The sequence below is a fragment of the Astatotilapia calliptera genome, chromosome 7 (genome assembly GCF_900246225.1).
Source record: "Astatotilapia calliptera chromosome 7, fAstCal1.2, whole genome shotgun sequence".
In the NCBI taxonomy this organism is placed as follows: domain Eukaryota; kingdom Metazoa; phylum Chordata; class Actinopteri; order Cichliformes; family Cichlidae; genus Astatotilapia; species Astatotilapia calliptera.
In genome coordinates, this window is record NC_039308.1 from 46955675 (window position 1) to 46974321 (window position 18647).

Here is an 18647-nt window from a genome sequence, read left to right on the forward strand (position 1 = left end):
CGTTTTATTTTTATATTACTACTACTAATTCTAGCAAGTTTGAATGAACATTTAATGTTTACTAGAGTTGGGCGGATCAATCCAAATATTTATAGTATCAATAGCAATGCTGGCATTACTTTTTCTATCCTCTAAGTTGGGTATGGAGCCCACTGGTAAATTATTCTTTTGGAAATGGAAAAAAAATAAACCTCAAACATACACTATGGTACATTTAAACCACATAAGTTTACCCAAAGTGCATAAGAGAGAGACCTCTCTGTCACAGTTATGAACATGCATGAACAGGTTGAATGTGTGTTTTGTTGTATTAACTAAATATCGTGGAAAGTAATCACAACCCGTAAATAAGCTGCGTTTTTAGGTTAAATGTGTTTTGGTATCAGCGAGTCTGGCCCTGTATTTACTTACTTTCTAATATTTCTAAGGTAATGTAGGTAAAGAAGCAAAAGGTGTAAACGTACACTTTGTAACGTTTGTAACTTTGTAAACGTACACAGGTGTAAACGTCTAGCAGCAAGGCACTAGCTGACTGAAAATATATCTTTGCATGCTAGCTATATTTTCAGGTGAGGATGTAGGGCTATTTTTAAACATGTTAACTAAAAAATAGAATCTTAGTAACACACCTTGTTGAGTGTGAGGAGTTAGCTAAAACTGATGGCTATTTTATGTAAGAGCTAGTGCAATTAAATTGTTAGCTTAGCATATTTTAGCGTACAAGGTAGAGATTTGTTAGCCCACCTTCTCTCCTATGGTAAGAAAAAACAATAATTTGAAAGTCTGGAGGCACTGCTCATTTCTTTATATTTTGCTTCCAAGGGTGCACATTTTCTTTTTACGGAGCCCCGCAGGGGACATGGGAGAAAAAAAAAATTAGGGAGAAAAAAAAAATTAAGACGGACTTTTGCGAGATCTCGCAAAACAAACTCGGGATCTCGCAAAACAAACTCGGGATCTCGCAATACTTTTGCGAGATCTCGCAAAAGTCCGTCTTAATTTTTTCTTCTCCCTAATTTTTTTTCTCCCATGTCCCCTGCGGGGCTCCGTAGTTACAAGCATCCTGTTGCAAAACCATACCAGTTGTGGTACCAGAGGACATAAAAAGAAATAGTTCACCCCCCCCCCCCAAAAAAAAAAAACTAAACAAAACCCCAAACAAACAAATAAACAAAAAAACCTATCCACAGCAGCAAAGACCCGAGACAGGATCTGGCTCTGTAGTTGATCCATCCACTGTTCATCGAAACCTTGTCAGAAATGGTCTCAGTGGAGCGGTGGCTGCCAAGAAGCCATTCTTAAAGAGAGAAAATGTGAAGAAAACTCTGAGGTAAATACTGAAAATTAGTGGCATCATGTCTTATGAAGAGATGATTCCAGATTTGAACATTAAAAATGGTCATCAATAAGCACAGAAGAGGTCATGTAGAGGTACAACAGTGACTTTCTATAGACATTTGTGAAACACGGTGGAGGCGCTCTCTTAGTTTGATGCTGCATTTTAGCCAGTGGTGTTGGACATCTTGTCAAAACTGATAGAATTATAAACTCAGAACAGTACTGTCAGATTGCAGTACCATCTGGAAACCATATGATTGGCATCAGCTTCATTTTTCAACATGAAAACGATCCCAAACACACTGTAAAAACATATCTGGATATTAAAAAACAAATGCACAAAAGAATGGAATGCCATCAGTCATGGATTGGCCTCCCCAGAGCCTCGACCACAACATTATTGAAGCAGTGTGTGATCATCTTAACAGAAAACAGAACAACAGACAGCCAATATCCAAAGAAGAGCTTTGAATTTCCGTCAAGGAGCCTGGAGAACTATTCCTGAAGATACTTAAAGAAATGACAAGAAAGCTGCCTCAGAGAGTTTAAGCTGTGTTGAGGATAAAGGTGGCCATACCAAATATTGACCCTCAAGCGTGTTAGAATTGTACTTACTTTATATACCTTATAAATTCCTCATATTCCATGGATGTTCTCACATAATTCAATAAACTGCTCCACCTATTCCCCATTTTTCTTGCAAAATATAAAGAAATAAGGGGTGGCTCAAGACTTTTGCACAGTGCTGCAGCTAATTTGTTTGTTGGACTCCAAGCTTTATTCCTGATTCAAGAACTTTAAATCCTATTAATGAAGGGTTAACATTCCTTTTATTCTTTCCGCCATTGAGCTGGCACTGCGGCCTCAAACAGCTTTTTCTCAGTTAAAAACAAAATTAATCCAATGAACACCAGAATCACCATTAGCCAGTAAGCGCCATAGGTAGGACTAACAGCAATGTCATGGTGTTTGTTGAGGTTGTCAAGCTGTGCATTGCAACTTTCTTAAAGGTACATGCAATCTGAAGCATAATGTTATTGTAATTTTCAGCCACTGTAATCTGCATTCATAGTGTGCAGCTTTGTGCACATTTTTCATCAGCTATGAGTCTACATCACAGCTGCACTCCCCAAACCAGCAGTTCGCATTATTAATGCATTACATAAAGTGGGAAGACACAAATAATAATATGAGCTGGCCCATCCATAATAGTTGGTTGCACTTATAGCAGTTTAATTAGTCAAACTCTCAACTCTTGCTTCCTCCTTGCTACATTATAATCTAGTAGAGTTTACAGGAAATGCATGACATCATAAGAATTAGAAAATACCCAAGAGCACGATAAAGTCACTGTAACATGAGCCACAGACACAATACAGGTCTCCCTTGGAATATTATGGGCTGCTCATATAGTTCAGCAGGGAGGTTATTTCGAGCGCAGCCAGGAGATTGCATATACCACAAAGCTATTGAAGGCAATCATTTCACGCCTTTGGGTGTTTTAACGAGACCGCAAAGGTAAAATGATGCAAAACAAAGTGAGAGGCCGGGCTTATCTCAACATAGGTAGATAGAGAAGGAAGGGAAGATGGCAGTGTTTGTCAACGTGCTTCTGTAGGCCATCAAATATAGGAACACTGAAATGCACGATTATTCCCCCCCACAATAAGCAAACCTTAAATATTGAAGCGTGAGAAAGTCTGACTTGAAAACCAAAGGGAAAAGGGAGTGGACAACAATAGACTTCCTGTGAAACCAGCTGACATCATCCTTTGGGAAAATGTGATTGGTAAACCTTTAGCCCTTCCCCCTCATAGTGTCAATCTGACTAAAAGGAAGAAAAAAAAAAGGACGCAGTAAACCTGTGACAAATTAAGATTTCTATAGTTGATAAAAATCAACTCAAATCAATAAAAGCTAGAGAGGAAGATGAGGTTCTCTACAGTTGTTGAAAAAAAAAAAAATCAGTTCGCTACAAGATGGAAGTTGTTTTACATAATGCGGGTTAATGACACTTCAGGCTTTATACATCAAGTCTAAAATGGGTGCTAAATGGATTTCGCAAACACACAAACACACTTAGCCAAACTCTGTGAACTCAGTGCTGCATGAAGCTGTATGATGTTAGTGCTATGCGTGCTAACTGAGGAGATTTAATGACCTGAAGAGCAGTTTACACTCTTTTACTAACGTGGCACACAGATGAAGTTTGCTCTCACTGATATTACTGTCAGACGTGCACAGAGAGAGAGATGTACAGAAGAAACACAAATCTGCTTCACTCCTTAAACGTCTTGTAACAAGGTTTTCGTAAAGATCAGAGCATTTGTGTGTGTGTGTGTGTGTGTGTGAGTGGAGGGGGGGGGGGGGGGGGGACTGACAGCACGATGAAAAGTGTATCTGTGAATTGGCAGGTGCTCGGTTCCTGGAAAGTACTGCTGAGTCATATCGGAATTCTTGCAGTAACCACACATCTCGCTTTGCTCTGTTTGACATGTCTCTCAGTACAGAGGTGAAAGAGGAAGTATCTGACTGTACTCGATGAACTGCATTTGTCAATTTGCTCTGGATTACACAAGGCGTATTCTTTAGATTTTTGCAGAAACCTTTAACCGCAGATGCAAGAAAACTGGGGGATTAACTCTGCAAACACTTGCAGAAACGTTGCTTTTTTGCAGTTTTTCCAAATTATGGTTCATTAAAGAAAAAAAAAAATTAACTGATTCATCGTCACAAACCACATCATGCTTTCCAGGACTTATCGTGTGTAAATGTGGTATGCTGAACTTCTTTCAGCTGCATTGTACACTTAGTGATCTACGTTTCCCAGAATCAGTCTACCCCAGAGAAGTGTTGAAACGTGTTGTTTTCACCTGTCAATGTTCCACGTAGGTGGCGAGAACAATAGTGATACTGCTGTAAGAGCAAGACAAGGAGAAAATTATGTTCTTTTTCCAGGTATAGAAAATGTGAGTGTTGATACAAATACATGACAGTTATGCTGGTCTATGGAGGCATCAAAGGGTGGATATAAAAGTGCCATTTTTATAAGATAATTCAAAAAAACAAAACTATAACATGCTGTTTAAAAAAAAAAGGATTAGCATGCCCTGTTTCAAAGTCTATTTTTGTTACCAAAGTTTTATGCCCCAGTATCCTGTCCCCCTCCAGTTTAACGCTCATGCATCATCTCTCCTATTATTTGGGTCAACCCACATCACTATGCCAATACAGAGCTGCAGGACATCTTTTTCAGGTTGTTTTTCAGGCTGGGTAACACAGGATGGTAGAACTTTTAGAACATCTATAGTAACACAGGACCTTGAAAAGTAAGAGCTGGGGCGCAAAGAACTCTGGGTAGAAACATATGGCACAGGACCATTTTTCATGTCTCAGTGTTGCATCAGGAAGGGCATCCAATGAAAAAACTTGGCCAAAATCAAAAACGAAGACATTTTTGGAGGCTTGAGTCCTGTTTACAATTGACATATAATTAATAGCATTTGATAAAAAGAACATCAAACCAAGGGTCAAGTGGTAGTGTGATGATTTGGGTCTGCTTTGCTGCTTCAGGACCTGGATGGCTTGCCAGGTTATCTTTGTCTAATATTAACATTTCCTTGATGTTCTTTGATCCGAAGCATGTAAGTGTGACAAATATGGGAAAAAAGAAAGCGGTAAGTGAGGCAAATAGATTTTTCACAGCACTGAACGTGAGGCTGGACACAAAAGGCCGGGCCGAGAGATCGAGTTGAAAAGGACGTGCAAGAAGGCTAGAGTAGTTTAAGGACAGAAACTGAAATTCACTAACAAGTGAAGTTACTGTGTTGGGAAGATGGAGTACTTTGAGGAACCGATAAGTGTAGAAAATGGGAGTCTGAGAAAGACGGATGGAGGACAGTTAGTAGATCATGAAGTGCAGAGGATTAGTGAATGAAAACGTGAGGGCAGCTACAAAGAGGATGAAGTGGTGAAGTGAAGACATGAGGGAGAGAGTGCAGGCAGGATGTGGTGGGTGTAGACGAGTGTCAGGGGTGATTTTTGACAGGAGGATACAGTGAAAGGAAAGGTTTACAAAGGGGTAACGAAACTTGTTATGATGTGTGGTTTGGACACAAACTGACAAAAAAAAAAAAGAAAAAACAGAAGGCCGAGCTGAGTTGAAGAGTTGACCACAGAGACGATTCATGTAGGTAGTAAAGGAGGACATGCGAAGGGTTAGTATGTCAGAAAAGGAGGCTGGAGATAGGGAGAGATCTGCTGTGGCAACCTCTAAAAGAAGTAGCCAAAAAAAAGATTAGATAATAGTAGAGTTTACATTTTTGTTTAAACATTTGACCCAAAATATGAACATTAATGTAGACCTATAGTAACAGTCAGCAGAACGGCTGTGTGTTTAGAAACCACAACTTGGAGATGGTTACAGTCTATGAAAAATGATCTGCCCATCAAGGAAGTGTAGCAGTATTTCATGGGCTAAGTCTTTTTTTTGCTGGTGGAAACAGAGAAAAGGTCAGGGCATTACTAAAGTATACATGCCCCACCCTCACTGAATCATGACTGTGGATGACTACTAATTAAGCAACCTTAAATTTAATTTATAGAGAAATTATAGACGAATAATTGAAAACAGAATCGAGGTACTTAAAAAAAATACTATGGGAGCAAAGGGTGAAAGGTATTCTTTCTTAGAAAGACACTATCAACATCAGACAGCCTAGATGTGGTAACCTCAGGCAATCGTCTGTGGCGTGCCTGCTCAGAGGATGTGCTGGCACAGGTTGCTGAAACATAACCCCAACAGACACTTTCACGTCTTTTCCTGTTGACAGTTTCCACCCTCCTCTTCACGGTTATGCAAATGGCTCAGTAAGCCAAATGTGGCTCAGCTCACAGGAGATGCTCATGAATGCTGCTATTGAGTGCTCTCTCATTATTACGAGTCATACACTGAAACATCACCTACTCAACACCTATACTGACAGAGCAATCAAGTCTGAACTGTCTACCTAGGGCTTTTAAACACAACACATTTTATGTATCCACATTAACATGTATGTATATTTTTTAAGGTTATCAATGTTGCCAGCTTTTCAGTGAAGGACTTATATTACAATGAAATATGTCATGTTTAACTTGCACTAATATTTTGACAAAATGTCTCAAATCAAACTGATTTAGTCTTTTAACAAAACTGCAAAAATCCAGCAGTCTGTGGTAACAAAGTGAATAGCAAAGCAAAGGCCAATAAAAAAACATTTATTTAGAATACACACAGTTTAAAACATTTCCTAAGCAATTTCAAATTCAACATTACATCGTAAAAACCCATGTCCCTGTTGCTGATAAGCACTAACTAACAGGATGTGACCAGTCAGCATTACCGCGCCTTCCAAATTGCTGAGTGTTCATTCTGCAGACTCTGTAGCGTTTGCTCAGCTAATGAGCGAACTGCTCCAAAAAATTTCTGCAATAAACCTGCATAAACTGACAACAGTAATGATGAGATGCTTCTTTTGCAAGACCCTGCTCAAGTGAAAAAAAGGGTAGATCACAACCTTCACTGTGCTGCACTTTGGCCATTTATGCCAACACGTTTCTCATTCTATTCTAACTGCAGCTGCAGACGTATGATGTTAGGAATATGCATGTGGTGAAATACTGTGTGAGGAAAGTCTTTTCAAGCTTTGCAATTGGTCAGATCTGCAGAACCATTCAGAAGAAATTCTAAAGAACCATATATGGGCTTTCACCACCATTTAGAATTTGCATCTCGTTAAGCCTCCCACTCAGATCTCCATATATGCTTCTCGTATTGGCGTCTGTTTCAAAGAGTTCAGAGTGTCCTCACTGCCCTGGTTTGGAGTGGACAGGTACTCTAACTCATACCCTCCGCTTCTGTTGACCGGGCGGACTTCACTTGATGTTTTCTTATGTTCCAGGATCTGCTGTAGCTGATGGCTGGCATATTCTGGCTTCTTGGTGAGAGGTCCTGCAGGAACTTCTATACCCAGGATGTCAGTGACCATGTAAGGGCGAAGCCAGCCGACCAGAGGGGTGCTGCCAGGGGTGTAGTGGGTCTGCCGATGGTAGAAGAGGAGACCATCCACCTGCAACCGGAAAACCAGAATTAAGGCAAACATGAAACACTGTTTGCATTTAAAGAATAACTGGAGATAAATAATTCACAGTCTGCTCTTACACTGAAGCTGTACTCTGCTGCCAGGGCTGCCTTTATTGATTCTGCTGTGCAGTCTGTGCTCTGGAGCCCCACAAACCGGAACTGTGGGACCAAACAAAAATCAGAGAACCACACTGCTAGCTCAAAACACAATTTGCCCTCTTGTCACATGTGAGAATTTGCCTTTCAGTGACGAATCTACTCAGTAAGCACTGAACCTGATTTAGCAGATTTGGCAGTTCCACACAAACACTTAAGAATGAATAGATGGACCTTGAACTCAAGCTCTCTCAGGCCTCCACAAACATCCATAACCTTAAAGATGTGTCACTTTAGGGCGCATTTAATACAAAAAATTGGGGGACTGATTTTCTTTTTTCTCCTTGGCCTGAGGAGTTTCACATTTAAGTTTGGGATTTTATTAAAACCATATGTGGAAATAATGAGCAAGGCACAACAAACACAATGCAGACAATGTGTGACTGTGTAAACACGTTGCAGTGTCCCAATTAACAAACAATAAACTTGGACTTTAAAAAAATGGAGGCACAAGGAAAAAGGCTTTGATTTGTGTTGCTAGTACACACAGGGTTGCGTTTGGTGATCTCTGATAGGCTGTCGGTCTCCTGGACTTTGGACTGGAGCCAAAAGAAACGGAACTCGGTCTGTTGACGAGAAATCAAGCAGTGAAAACAAAAAACTGCTTTTCACCTTCTGAGCCAATGAACTGGACAACATGGCAACACAACCCCCCCAACATAAGGCACATCTGTGTCCCAGACTCTGCTACTTATGCAATTAGACAAGCATTCCTGGATTGCTGGAAGATTAGAAGACAATCTTACTGGGCAGTCGTAGACCGGGTGGCCTCTCCAGCACATGATGTCCAGAATGTAGTAAGTTCTGTCCACCTCGCTGTAAATGCAGTCCAAGATTGTGTAGTCTGCATGCAGCACATTACAAAAAGAAGCTTTAAACTCTTATTACAACTTCATTCTCAATCAATAAAATCAAATAAGAAGGTATAACTTCATATTACAAAGGATCAGATATTCACTGCTGTGAAAAAGTAGTTACTCTTTTCTTGATTTCTTGTTGATTATTTTGCATATTTGACAGACTTAAATGCTTCAGATCATCAAACTAAATATAATATCAGATAAAGATAACCTGAATAAATACAAAATGCAGCTTTTAAATAATGATTTCATTTATTAAGGGATTTAAGTTATCCAACCTACCTGACCATCTGTGACCCAGTAATTACCTCCTAATCCTATCAGCTTGTGCAACAACTGCAGCCAACTGTTTGCAATAACTCATAATAATAATTTTGTCTCACTCTTCAAAATTGTTTTCATTCAGTCACATTGGGGGTTCATAAGCATGAATGGTCTGTAAAGTCATGCCAAATCCATTCCAGACTTTGTCTAGGCCACTCCAAAACTTTCATTCAGTTTGTTATTCAGCCAGTCAGAGGTGGACTTGCTGGTGTATGGATCATTGTACAGCTGCATAATCCAACGATTTTTTAGACTCCACTAACTACAGCAAGTTGTTCAGGTCCTGAAGCAGCAAAGCAGCCCCAGAAGATCACACTACCACCACCATGTTTGAGTGTTGGTCTGATGTTCTCTTTATGAAATCCAGTGTTAGTTTTACACCAGATGTAACAGGACTCAAACCTTCAACTTTCATTCTGTCAGCCCACTGAATGTTTTCCCAAAGGTCTTGGGGGAATCACAAAGATGTTTTGGTCAGCAGTGGTTTTCTCCTTTGAACTGTTTGCTCTGGCTCTTTGTTACTGCTTTGTCAGGTTTTTAAACTTGTCTCTTTTCTGTAAATGCCCACTTGAAATCAGGTTTTCTCAGTAATTTCCGCTTTGGTAGTTTTAATCTGAGTAAAAATCTCTTCACAAGAAATGCAGTGCTGCCTAAACTAACGGAAATATCTGAAACTCACATTCCATAGTTTTCTTTTCTTAAATGATAACATCGTCTAATCAAATGGAAATCATCTGCACTTGTACTTCATACACAAAACTCCAGCCTGTCAACTACTTGCCTAATCCCATGTAGTGAGCTGTACCGATTGTCCCACTAATATAGGTGGAGTTGAAAAGGATGTGAAAAAGCTTTGTGATTATCACATAAAAAAAGCGCCTGGAAGCTGTTTCGATGTGGCTGAAATGAAATAAACTCACAGGTGAATGGGAGAACCTGCTGTTTGCCGATCACTTCCTCGTGTTGTTAAAATGCCTAAGTGGCCCATTATAGAGATCCAAATACACAGTCGGGCCCACCTACCTTTTCCCATAGCAGAGTTGTGTCTGTTCCCACCAGGCAGCAGGGAGGGGAAACGGTTCACACAATAGCCACTTTTGGTGTACGCTGCAGTGGAACCCTTTAGAAGAAAACCAGAAACAATACAGGAGGGAAGAAACCAGTGTTATCATTTCATTTACATGTCTCCACAATTCTGTCAATGTGAGCATTAAAGAGCAGGAGTTAGAAACGGCTTTAACAATGTTTATGTTCAACTGTTAAAAGGGAGAAAAATAACTAGAATGTATTTTCCCCTCATGGTTGTCCTTATTTTCTCCATACATCAAAGGCAGCTATCAGACAAGTGCAGTGCATTTAGAGCTCCGCATGTAAGGTCAGCTCATTGAAATCTAATCATAGGAGATAATTTACATTCACTGGCCACTTTATTAGGTTTACACTGAGCACAGCTACACTGCTTCAATCTGACTGGAAGGGAACAATAGCTCAAATTATGACTCGCTACAACCAAAATATGCAGAAGAGCATCTCTTCCGGTCAGCATGACGCTGAGCCTTGAAGCAGAAGGGCTACAGCAGCAGAAGAAGTGTGATGAATCTCAATTTGTGCTGTCACATTCAGTCGATGGTGTAAGCACGAAAGCACAGATCCATCCTGCCTTGTATCAAGGGCTCAGGCTGCTGATGGTGGTGTAATAGTGTGGGGGATATTTGTGGCATCTGAGCATTGTTTGAGACACCACAGTTGACCCTTTATAACTACAGCGTAAAGGCAGGTCTGGCGGAAGTAGCAAGGTGACGTAAAAAAGCAGCGAGTGTATCATCACTAAATATTGCATTTCCTTGCAAAATGCCTATGATCAAATTAACTGCTTGCCTCTGTGCAATAAATGAGGCAAAGCTCTTTACATAAGTGGAGCAAGAACTTTTATGACTCATGTTGTCAGTTTTTAATTGTAATGTAGTTGTAATCAGTCATTTAACCTACAGAGAGGTAATCATATAGAGAAGGAGCTCAGTTTTCACAGCACAGTTTCACCAACAGTATGAGGACCACAGTCTTAATCAAGCGTGAATACTTAGTCTCATTCACTCTTCCTCAGGACATGGAAAACATCTTCATCTTAATCTCGTAACCTTTTTTTTTGTTTGTTTTTGGTGCTGATTCAGGGAATTCATTGACAGCGAGCTCGAGCCGTGATATAATGAACAAGGAACCAGATGACTGTAGATGCACAGTCATTATGATTTCCTCCATGGTTGCATCAGAGGGTGTGTGGTTTCAGTAACACTAGTACAACACCAGCTTCTGGGTGCAGTAAGAGGGAAAATGGGTGCAGTTCAGTTTCCTTGACATGACTACAATTTCAAGGAATCTCATCCAAGCATTTGACAGCCTTGCCATTACTCATGAACATCAACATCATCAGGTAAATTGCATATTTAAGGCTAAATCACATAAACAGCTGAGGAAAAAAAAAAACCCCTCAAGTGCACTTTTTCACAAGAGGCTACGATAGCTGCTTTCACTTCCCTAAATTGATGTCTTGGTGATGATATTGAAATTTCTACAGAGGATATAAGATCTTAAAGGGTTTGTCTGCGGTTGGGTTTTTGACTTTCTCGTTTCTCATGAATCAACAGAAGTCGTCCTGAGGATCACCGCTCCCCCTGCCTCCACGCAACTCGACTCCAATTTTACTCGTCAATTTGGAGTTCTGTCACAGCACGGTTCATTCTCGGAACACCTTCTATTCGACATACTTTTCCTCACTGCTGGTTAATGAACTGCATCTTATTTCAGATGATCTTTGCAAAACAAAATAATAAAGATGAAACACTTAGTGTGCTGTAATCACACTCCTGATTTTTTTCTTTTGTTTTAAAATCCTTTGTTGGTACAGCAGTGCACTCCTGCTCCCTCTTTAAAGCTCAAACTCACTATTTATTTGAGCTCTGACTAAATCATGCTGGTCGTCAACAAGACTTATCTAAAGGAAGAAAGGAGGTGTAAAAAGGCATCCACAGGTGAACCTGCAACCTGCTCTTCTCACTGCTCCTTTTTAGGGTTAAAAAGGCACATTTTAAAGTTCAGTTACCAAGTTTTCTAAACTTATTGAGCAATAGTTTTAATGTATATTGGTGATGCCAATATATACCACACTAATATTGTTTATGACTTCTGCTCTCCTTCTCCAATTTTTTACAGCCTTGGTACAGCCAGGATTATATGCACAGCAGCAAAAGAACACAAGGGAAGAAAGAAGGGACAGAAAGAAAAACTTTGGATATTAATAATGAATATCAGGTATTTTATCTCCTCTGCACCTCTGAAGCTCCCGCTTTCAAACTCGCCCTGCTTTTTTGTTATTGGCAATAAGGATTGGACTTGATAACAACTCAGTGATTCCAATTCTCTTATCGCTTCTCATTGGCTCGGTTCTGGCAGTCCCCACCATCGGTAAGCAGCATAAAAAAATTACATTCATGCAAATTAATTGCATACTGTGGGTCAAATGTTTGTGCATGTTTGTTAAAGATATTTCCCCTCTTTGGTGTGATCAGTGTTGGAGTCATTGCTCAAAAAAGTCATCATTAAACATATAACACAGAACGCCTTTCTTAAAAGTAGTCCAGTACATCATTTAACTACTCCCAGGAAAAACTAATTTATTATACTGCAGGTTGCATTACTTTCATGCTACTCTGTAAAATAGCTGAAACACCGTTTCATGATCATTATTTAACAATATAAACCTGAGGCTACAACCACACACACCAACACAAATCCCTAATGAGGACACATCTCTAAGATCTTTCTCTTAGCACAATACAAAGCTGACCACACAGAGTGAAGATGAAGAAAAAAGACATCGCTACAGTGACTTTGCTTTAGAAATGGGAACAGGTAGCAAGAGAGGCTGCAGCCTGACTGCTCATCTGCTCGTTACCTGTTGAAGTTCAGGGTCTGGCTGCTGGGGTCGGCATTCGCTCAGCTTTCACTCTGGGTTCTTGGCTAGCTTAGCGTTAGCATGCTGTCTGTGCAGATGCTTGCAAAGAACCGAAGTTGTGTAAGCAGCATAATGCAGCTGTTTCTATCCTTGGTGCAGTGTGCACCTTTATCTTGTCCTTTTGTGCAATAAAAATAATATGTCTATATCCATGCCATGGACTGCGTTGCTATTTCCCTCTGACACATGAACTGAAATCAGCTGTGAGTGCAAGAACTGATAAGCAGGATCGATATGCAGACAAACAATTCCAAGGAATTGGACTACTGGGAAAGGGTTCTACAAGAATTGGTTCTCGATTCCCATCCCTAGTTGGCAAGTTAAATGAATGGCAATGCAAACACAACACAGTCAGCTCAACTTGGAAATTTGGTGATGATGGATGGATGACCTGTGCCGATGACCTACTTGAGCTCAAAATCAGCACGCTGCCACAAGTTTAAAGAGGAAAACCACCAAAAAACGCTCAAGAAGATCCCATCTGATTATTTTGTAGGTATTTTTTTTTTAGCTTTTAAACCAAATTCTTCGCTTTATTTTTTCACTTTCTAAATGGAGAAAAGTGGTATAAGCATGACACATATTAAAAACCTCCGTGTTGCTTTTTTTAATCATTTCTGGAGCACACAGTCATCTTTCTAATTTAATCTACTGATTCTAATCTATTGACTGTGACTCTTTATCGCAGCTCGAGGAAAATTCTCTCAAACTGTTTGCCACATTATTAAGATATTGGGCAGCGTACCTCTGACAAGGTGGCTCATTTCAAACACAGACACAATCCACATCGTCCTCTGCAATACCACGAAGGCAGCGTTGAAATAAAAAGCAACAGATGCAAAGTACAACAATCCTCTCCAAACACACTCACTTTAGCACTGCACTCAAACTGCAGGAAATACTGACTGCTGTTTTTCAAAGACTGATACGACTTTTGATCAGGACTGCAAGATGACAATCTGATGATTCAAAAATTCAGAAATCAGTAAGCCTTCTGTTTCAGTCATCGCTGTGAATAGTGACTACAAAAAAGGAATGTTTAAAGAGATGACTTTAAAGTTACTCGCTAGATTCTGAAATTCAGAAACAGGCATCAACGTGGAGGCAAAGAAAAGAGGAACGGCTCCTACCTTAGAGGCAACAATCAGAGATCTTTTGCCCACAGGAGAGACCACCATCAGCCAATCAGTGTCCAGCTCTGATGGTATATCCACTAGCCACTCTGATAGCATGAGCTGAGGAGGAAAAGGGACATGTCACCTTCATCAAAACTTTATTTAAGCCTACAAGAATGACAATGACAATGAACACAACAGTGTGAGTTATTACAGAGTTTCATGTTTGGTGACCAGGAGCCCCACTTTATAACAGACTGTCATGCCACATTTTAGCTAGCTTTAGTATTCAGAAGTTAGTACACCAAAAAAGACACTTTTCTTTCAGACTCAGAAACAAAAACTTTCCCACACAAACAAACTCTTTGTTCCATGCTTTGTTTATTGGGATCTGCCTGCTCTATTCTCCAGACCGGAGTTGTAACTTTAGGACTCAAGCGCCCTCTGCTGGAAAAGACAGGAATTCAACAAAACTTCACACAGCAATGTCCATGCATCAAACACTGACCTGGTTTGCATAATGTTTTGGCAGCTTCCTCCTCTCGATCTCCATCTCCTCCTCTTCTGTGTTGCCATCTTGTGCTCGTTCTCCCTCCTCCTGTTTCTCCATTTCTTCCTCCCCATCACTGTCTGCCCCCGTCCAATCCCCATCAGCCAGACGCCGTGCATGGTTGACATAGTTTAACCTTTTACTAAAATAAGAAATGGAAAAAGAGTCACTGAGATGCTTTTGCATGGCGCAGTGTAAACATATAGTGTTTTACACCTGTTTAAGCTTATCTCCACTGGTTGCCAGTGAGGATTTGAATGGAGTTCAAGAAAAGCCGTTCATGGTTTGGCTCTTTCCTACATCTCTGACCTCTTACAACCCTATTCAGCTTCCAGGTCCCTCTGGTGAGCTGATCAGATGCTTCGAAGTGTCCCACGCTTCACATTTACCAAAACAAGCTTTATAAATAAATCTGAGTTGAGTTGGGGCTGTGATGGTATGGGGGATATTTGTTGACATGCTCCTTCCCCCTTAGTGCCAACTGATGCATGTAAAATGCCACAGCTTGTCTGAGTGTTCTTGATGAATATGTTCATCCCTTTATGGCCACAGTTTACTCATTTTCTGATGACACAGTGCAAGGTAACACATCATGTCATAAAGAATCATCTCAAACTGGTTTCTTGAGCATGACGAGTTCACTGTACTCAAATGACCTTCACAGTGGTGAAGAGGATTTGTCTCCTGGACAAAGCCGACACATCTGGAGCGACTGTGTGACAAAATCATGTTAGTGTAGAGCAAAATCTCCGAGGACTGTTTGCAGTACCGTGTTGAATCTGTGCCATGAGGAATTAAAGCAGTTCGGAATATCAAAGAGGGTCCAGGAAATATGTACCTAATAAACTGTCAGGTAAGACTATGTAGATGTTAAATAATGAGCTGGATGATTACCTTTTTTGCCAATCAAGAAAACGCTGCCGTCGCTCACTCTGCTCCAGCACACTGTACTTGCTTTTGTACTGGGCCAGCCGAGGGTGGGGGCAGGCTGTACTGTTGGGCTCCTTGGACACAGCAAAGCTGGCCGAGAGGGCTTGGGTCAGGTCATCCATGAGGGCACTGAAAATCAACACCCCAGTACTTATTTTATATTACAAGGAAGAGTGGTTAATAGGTCTGAGAAGTAAGACTACAGGCAACCCAGTGGCTTATCTGTTTTTGTGTGCTAGAGCTCTTGTACAGGTTAGCTTGAAAGATTAACAATATGTACTTCAACGTAGTCATTATATTCTAATGCTCAGTGTTTGTTGAGATGCACCAGTGTTTATGTGCTTTTAATTTACTGCAGATATCTTCTGACAGTTTGGTTGCGCATTTAAATTTAAGCCATATTGAATGATTCAGGCCTATCAGCATGTGTTCAAAGATAGTGTGATAAAGAGCGGAAAGAGTTTCGATGTCTCGATTTCCCTTGAAATAGGGACACATCTACCTATCTCTGAATGTTCATTTAAATTACAATGTTGGATTGTAGCAACTTATTAAAACTATATGAAATAATATGACTAGTGTCCCACTTTCGATTTATGGTCATGGTTGTTTTGCATTTGGCACATTATTTGGCCTCAACATAAAAGTAAAGTTAAAGTAAATTAAAACATTTTTCTACAGCACCTTTCAAGGAAAATATCAAAAAGTGCTTCATAACAAAATGCCAAAAATATAACAACATAAAGTTACCCATAAGCAAGTTCGTAAAGACGAATTTGTAGCTGCTTTTTAAAAATATCACCAGACCACAGATCTCAGTCCAACTCCCCACCACACAGTGGCAGATTTAGTTGACTTCACACATAACACTATATTTTTTAACGTATTTATAATTAAAGTTTGAGGATTTCGTTTCTAAATTAAACTCTTATTTTTCCAAAGCCCATGGGTAATCGTTTTACATATTCATGATCTTAATAATGACGTGACTACTTATGAATACTTCTTCATAATCTGTACATCCTTAATAATTCATCAGCTAATTTCTACAAATTAAGTATGTCATGGCCGATTATTTGACCTTCATAAACCAGCGTTAGTAGCAATGTTAACATCTAGTCCAATTTGCCCCCCACGATCACCGAGAGCTTAGGATCATCCTGTATGTACTCTAAATCAAATATAGTCTATAGAAAGTGCGGGTACAAGTGACTTTGCTTGTACAACATTTACACACTTAACTAGGACAAACATGTGCTGATTGACGGGATGTTTTTTTTAATTTAAGCTTAATATTGCACAGGTAATACCAATATAATCAAGCACCAAACGCCCTGGTCTAGTGGGGCATCTGTCTAGATTGTACTTCGCGGAAAAAGGCCAGAAAAGCCTCCTATTACGGACTACTACAACTGGCCAGTCACATAGCTTAGCTGCTAGCATTGCATCGCGCTAAACCTGCTAGCACGCTCTGGTTGCTAACTATGCAACCAGTTAGGAACTTTGACCCTAGCGCGTTTTGCAACAAAAACGTGCTTTCGTACAAACTATACACAAATACTGGACTCAAACGCAATGCAGTAAACTTTATGAGATGTTAGTTTTCACAAAGCTAGCGTAAACAGATACCTTGGACATTCAGGGAGGGTGCTGCCGAAACGTCACGCTGTCATCATTTTTGCCGGGTGGCGTTTTTCAGTTGGCCGACAAAAAAGCTCAACCTAACCCGGAGTTTGTTTTTTCACACGATAGAAATAATATCGGTCACTTATGTGGAACTATTACAAAAAACAAAACACTCTCAAAGTTATCCTAGCAAATTTGACGGTGCTAAACGTGTTAAATAAATAAAGTAGGGTAAAAACAACAACGTTTAAATGTAGAGGAGTTAAAAAGTATAAAGGAGGCCACATAAACATGTACTGTATATAAATTCAGTTTAAACGCAGCACTTAAATGAGACTATTACGGCTACATTGTTGCTCGGTTGGATAGTCTAACACCTTATGTCCAGGGGCGGAGCGTGGGGGTGGCTTACGGGGCTTAAGCCCGGGTTGTTTTGTCAGAAGCCCGGGGTATTTTGGAGTGTAATTTTTTCATAGTTAGATGCCTGGCTGACAACTGTATAAAACAAAAAGTACACACAATATTCGAAGCACATAGTGCACACTGTGGGAATTTACGACTGTGCGTGAATCCCCCCCTGATATTGGTATGATCCAAGCTCAGGCACTAAGCGACTGAGCGCTGCTGCCCGTCAGTGCGCTGTTGGAGAGACGGAGCCAGCCATACTAAGGAGAGCTTAAGTTTGAGCAGGTACCAAAGCAAATCATTCGTACCGTACAAATAATGTAAATATGACGGTGCATCACGAAAGATTGATATGAAACTGATCACTTGACCAATATTATTTTACTTGCTCTTCAAGTGAATCAACAAATGGCGAAATGAAAAGCCGAACAAATGCTATTTTTTAGAGAGTCTTAGCTTACGTGTGTTTATTTCATATTTTCAGTTCTTACCCTCCCCGACTAATTCGGTTTCAGTTATGTACTGAAATATAAGAATGGACATTAGAGGGTTCTTTCAAAGAAAAAACTCAGGTAAATGTTATTTTATATATTATGCTTTGTATGTTGTTCAGTATATTTCTATGCAAAACAAGAGGGATTTCAGTACACAGCAGGATATTCACATTTGTAACCAGATATTTACATACACTTTAGGGAGAAAACATAAAACATTTTTACTGTACAACATCAATTTAGAGTAAACTTTTGTTTTAGATAAATATTGAAATATATTTTGAATTAGTTAAATGTCAGAATAAAGAGAGACAGAGCTGTCTATTTTTTATCACTTTCATTAAATTTAGGAGTACATGTACACTAAGTTTATTGTTAATTAATAAGAAAACTCCAGACGATTCCATTCTGAGCTGAAGAAGCTTCTGATAGGTTAGTAGAGTCCATGTGAGTAAATTGGTGGCACAGCTGTGGATGCATATAAGGCAAAACACAGAGCCTGTTTCTGTGACATGGGAACATCAAGAGATGTCAACCAAAACACCAGGAACAGAATTGTGGAGCTCCATAAGTGTGGCTCAGTTTGAATACAATTTGGTGCCATTTGCAATTAAAAAACACAGACAGTTTCTCTCTTTACTCTTAAAGTTAACAAATATGTTTTTTATATTTATCAATCTAAAAAAATAAACATTTAGTCTGATTTGATGTTA

General features: G+C 39.8%; 1 protein-coding gene across 1 annotated transcript; it reads right to left on the reverse strand.

Moving 5' to 3' along the window:
• Positions 1-6581: 6581 nt before the first annotated feature.
• Positions 6582-17411, reverse strand: snupn (snurportin 1). Its single transcript, XM_026175225.1, has 9 exons — positions 17039-17411; positions 15374-15538; positions 14438-14621; positions 13945-14049; positions 9826-9922; positions 8365-8462; positions 8107-8184; positions 7541-7621; positions 6582-7448 (listed from the first exon to the last, which is right to left on the reverse strand). The coding sequence occupies exons 2-9, from the start codon at positions 15529-15531 to the stop codon at positions 7128-7130; spliced, it is 1122 nt and encodes a 373-aa protein (XP_026031010.1). The 5' UTR covers positions 15532-15538; positions 17039-17411; the 3' UTR covers positions 6582-7127.
• Positions 17412-18647: the final 1236 nt, after the last annotated feature.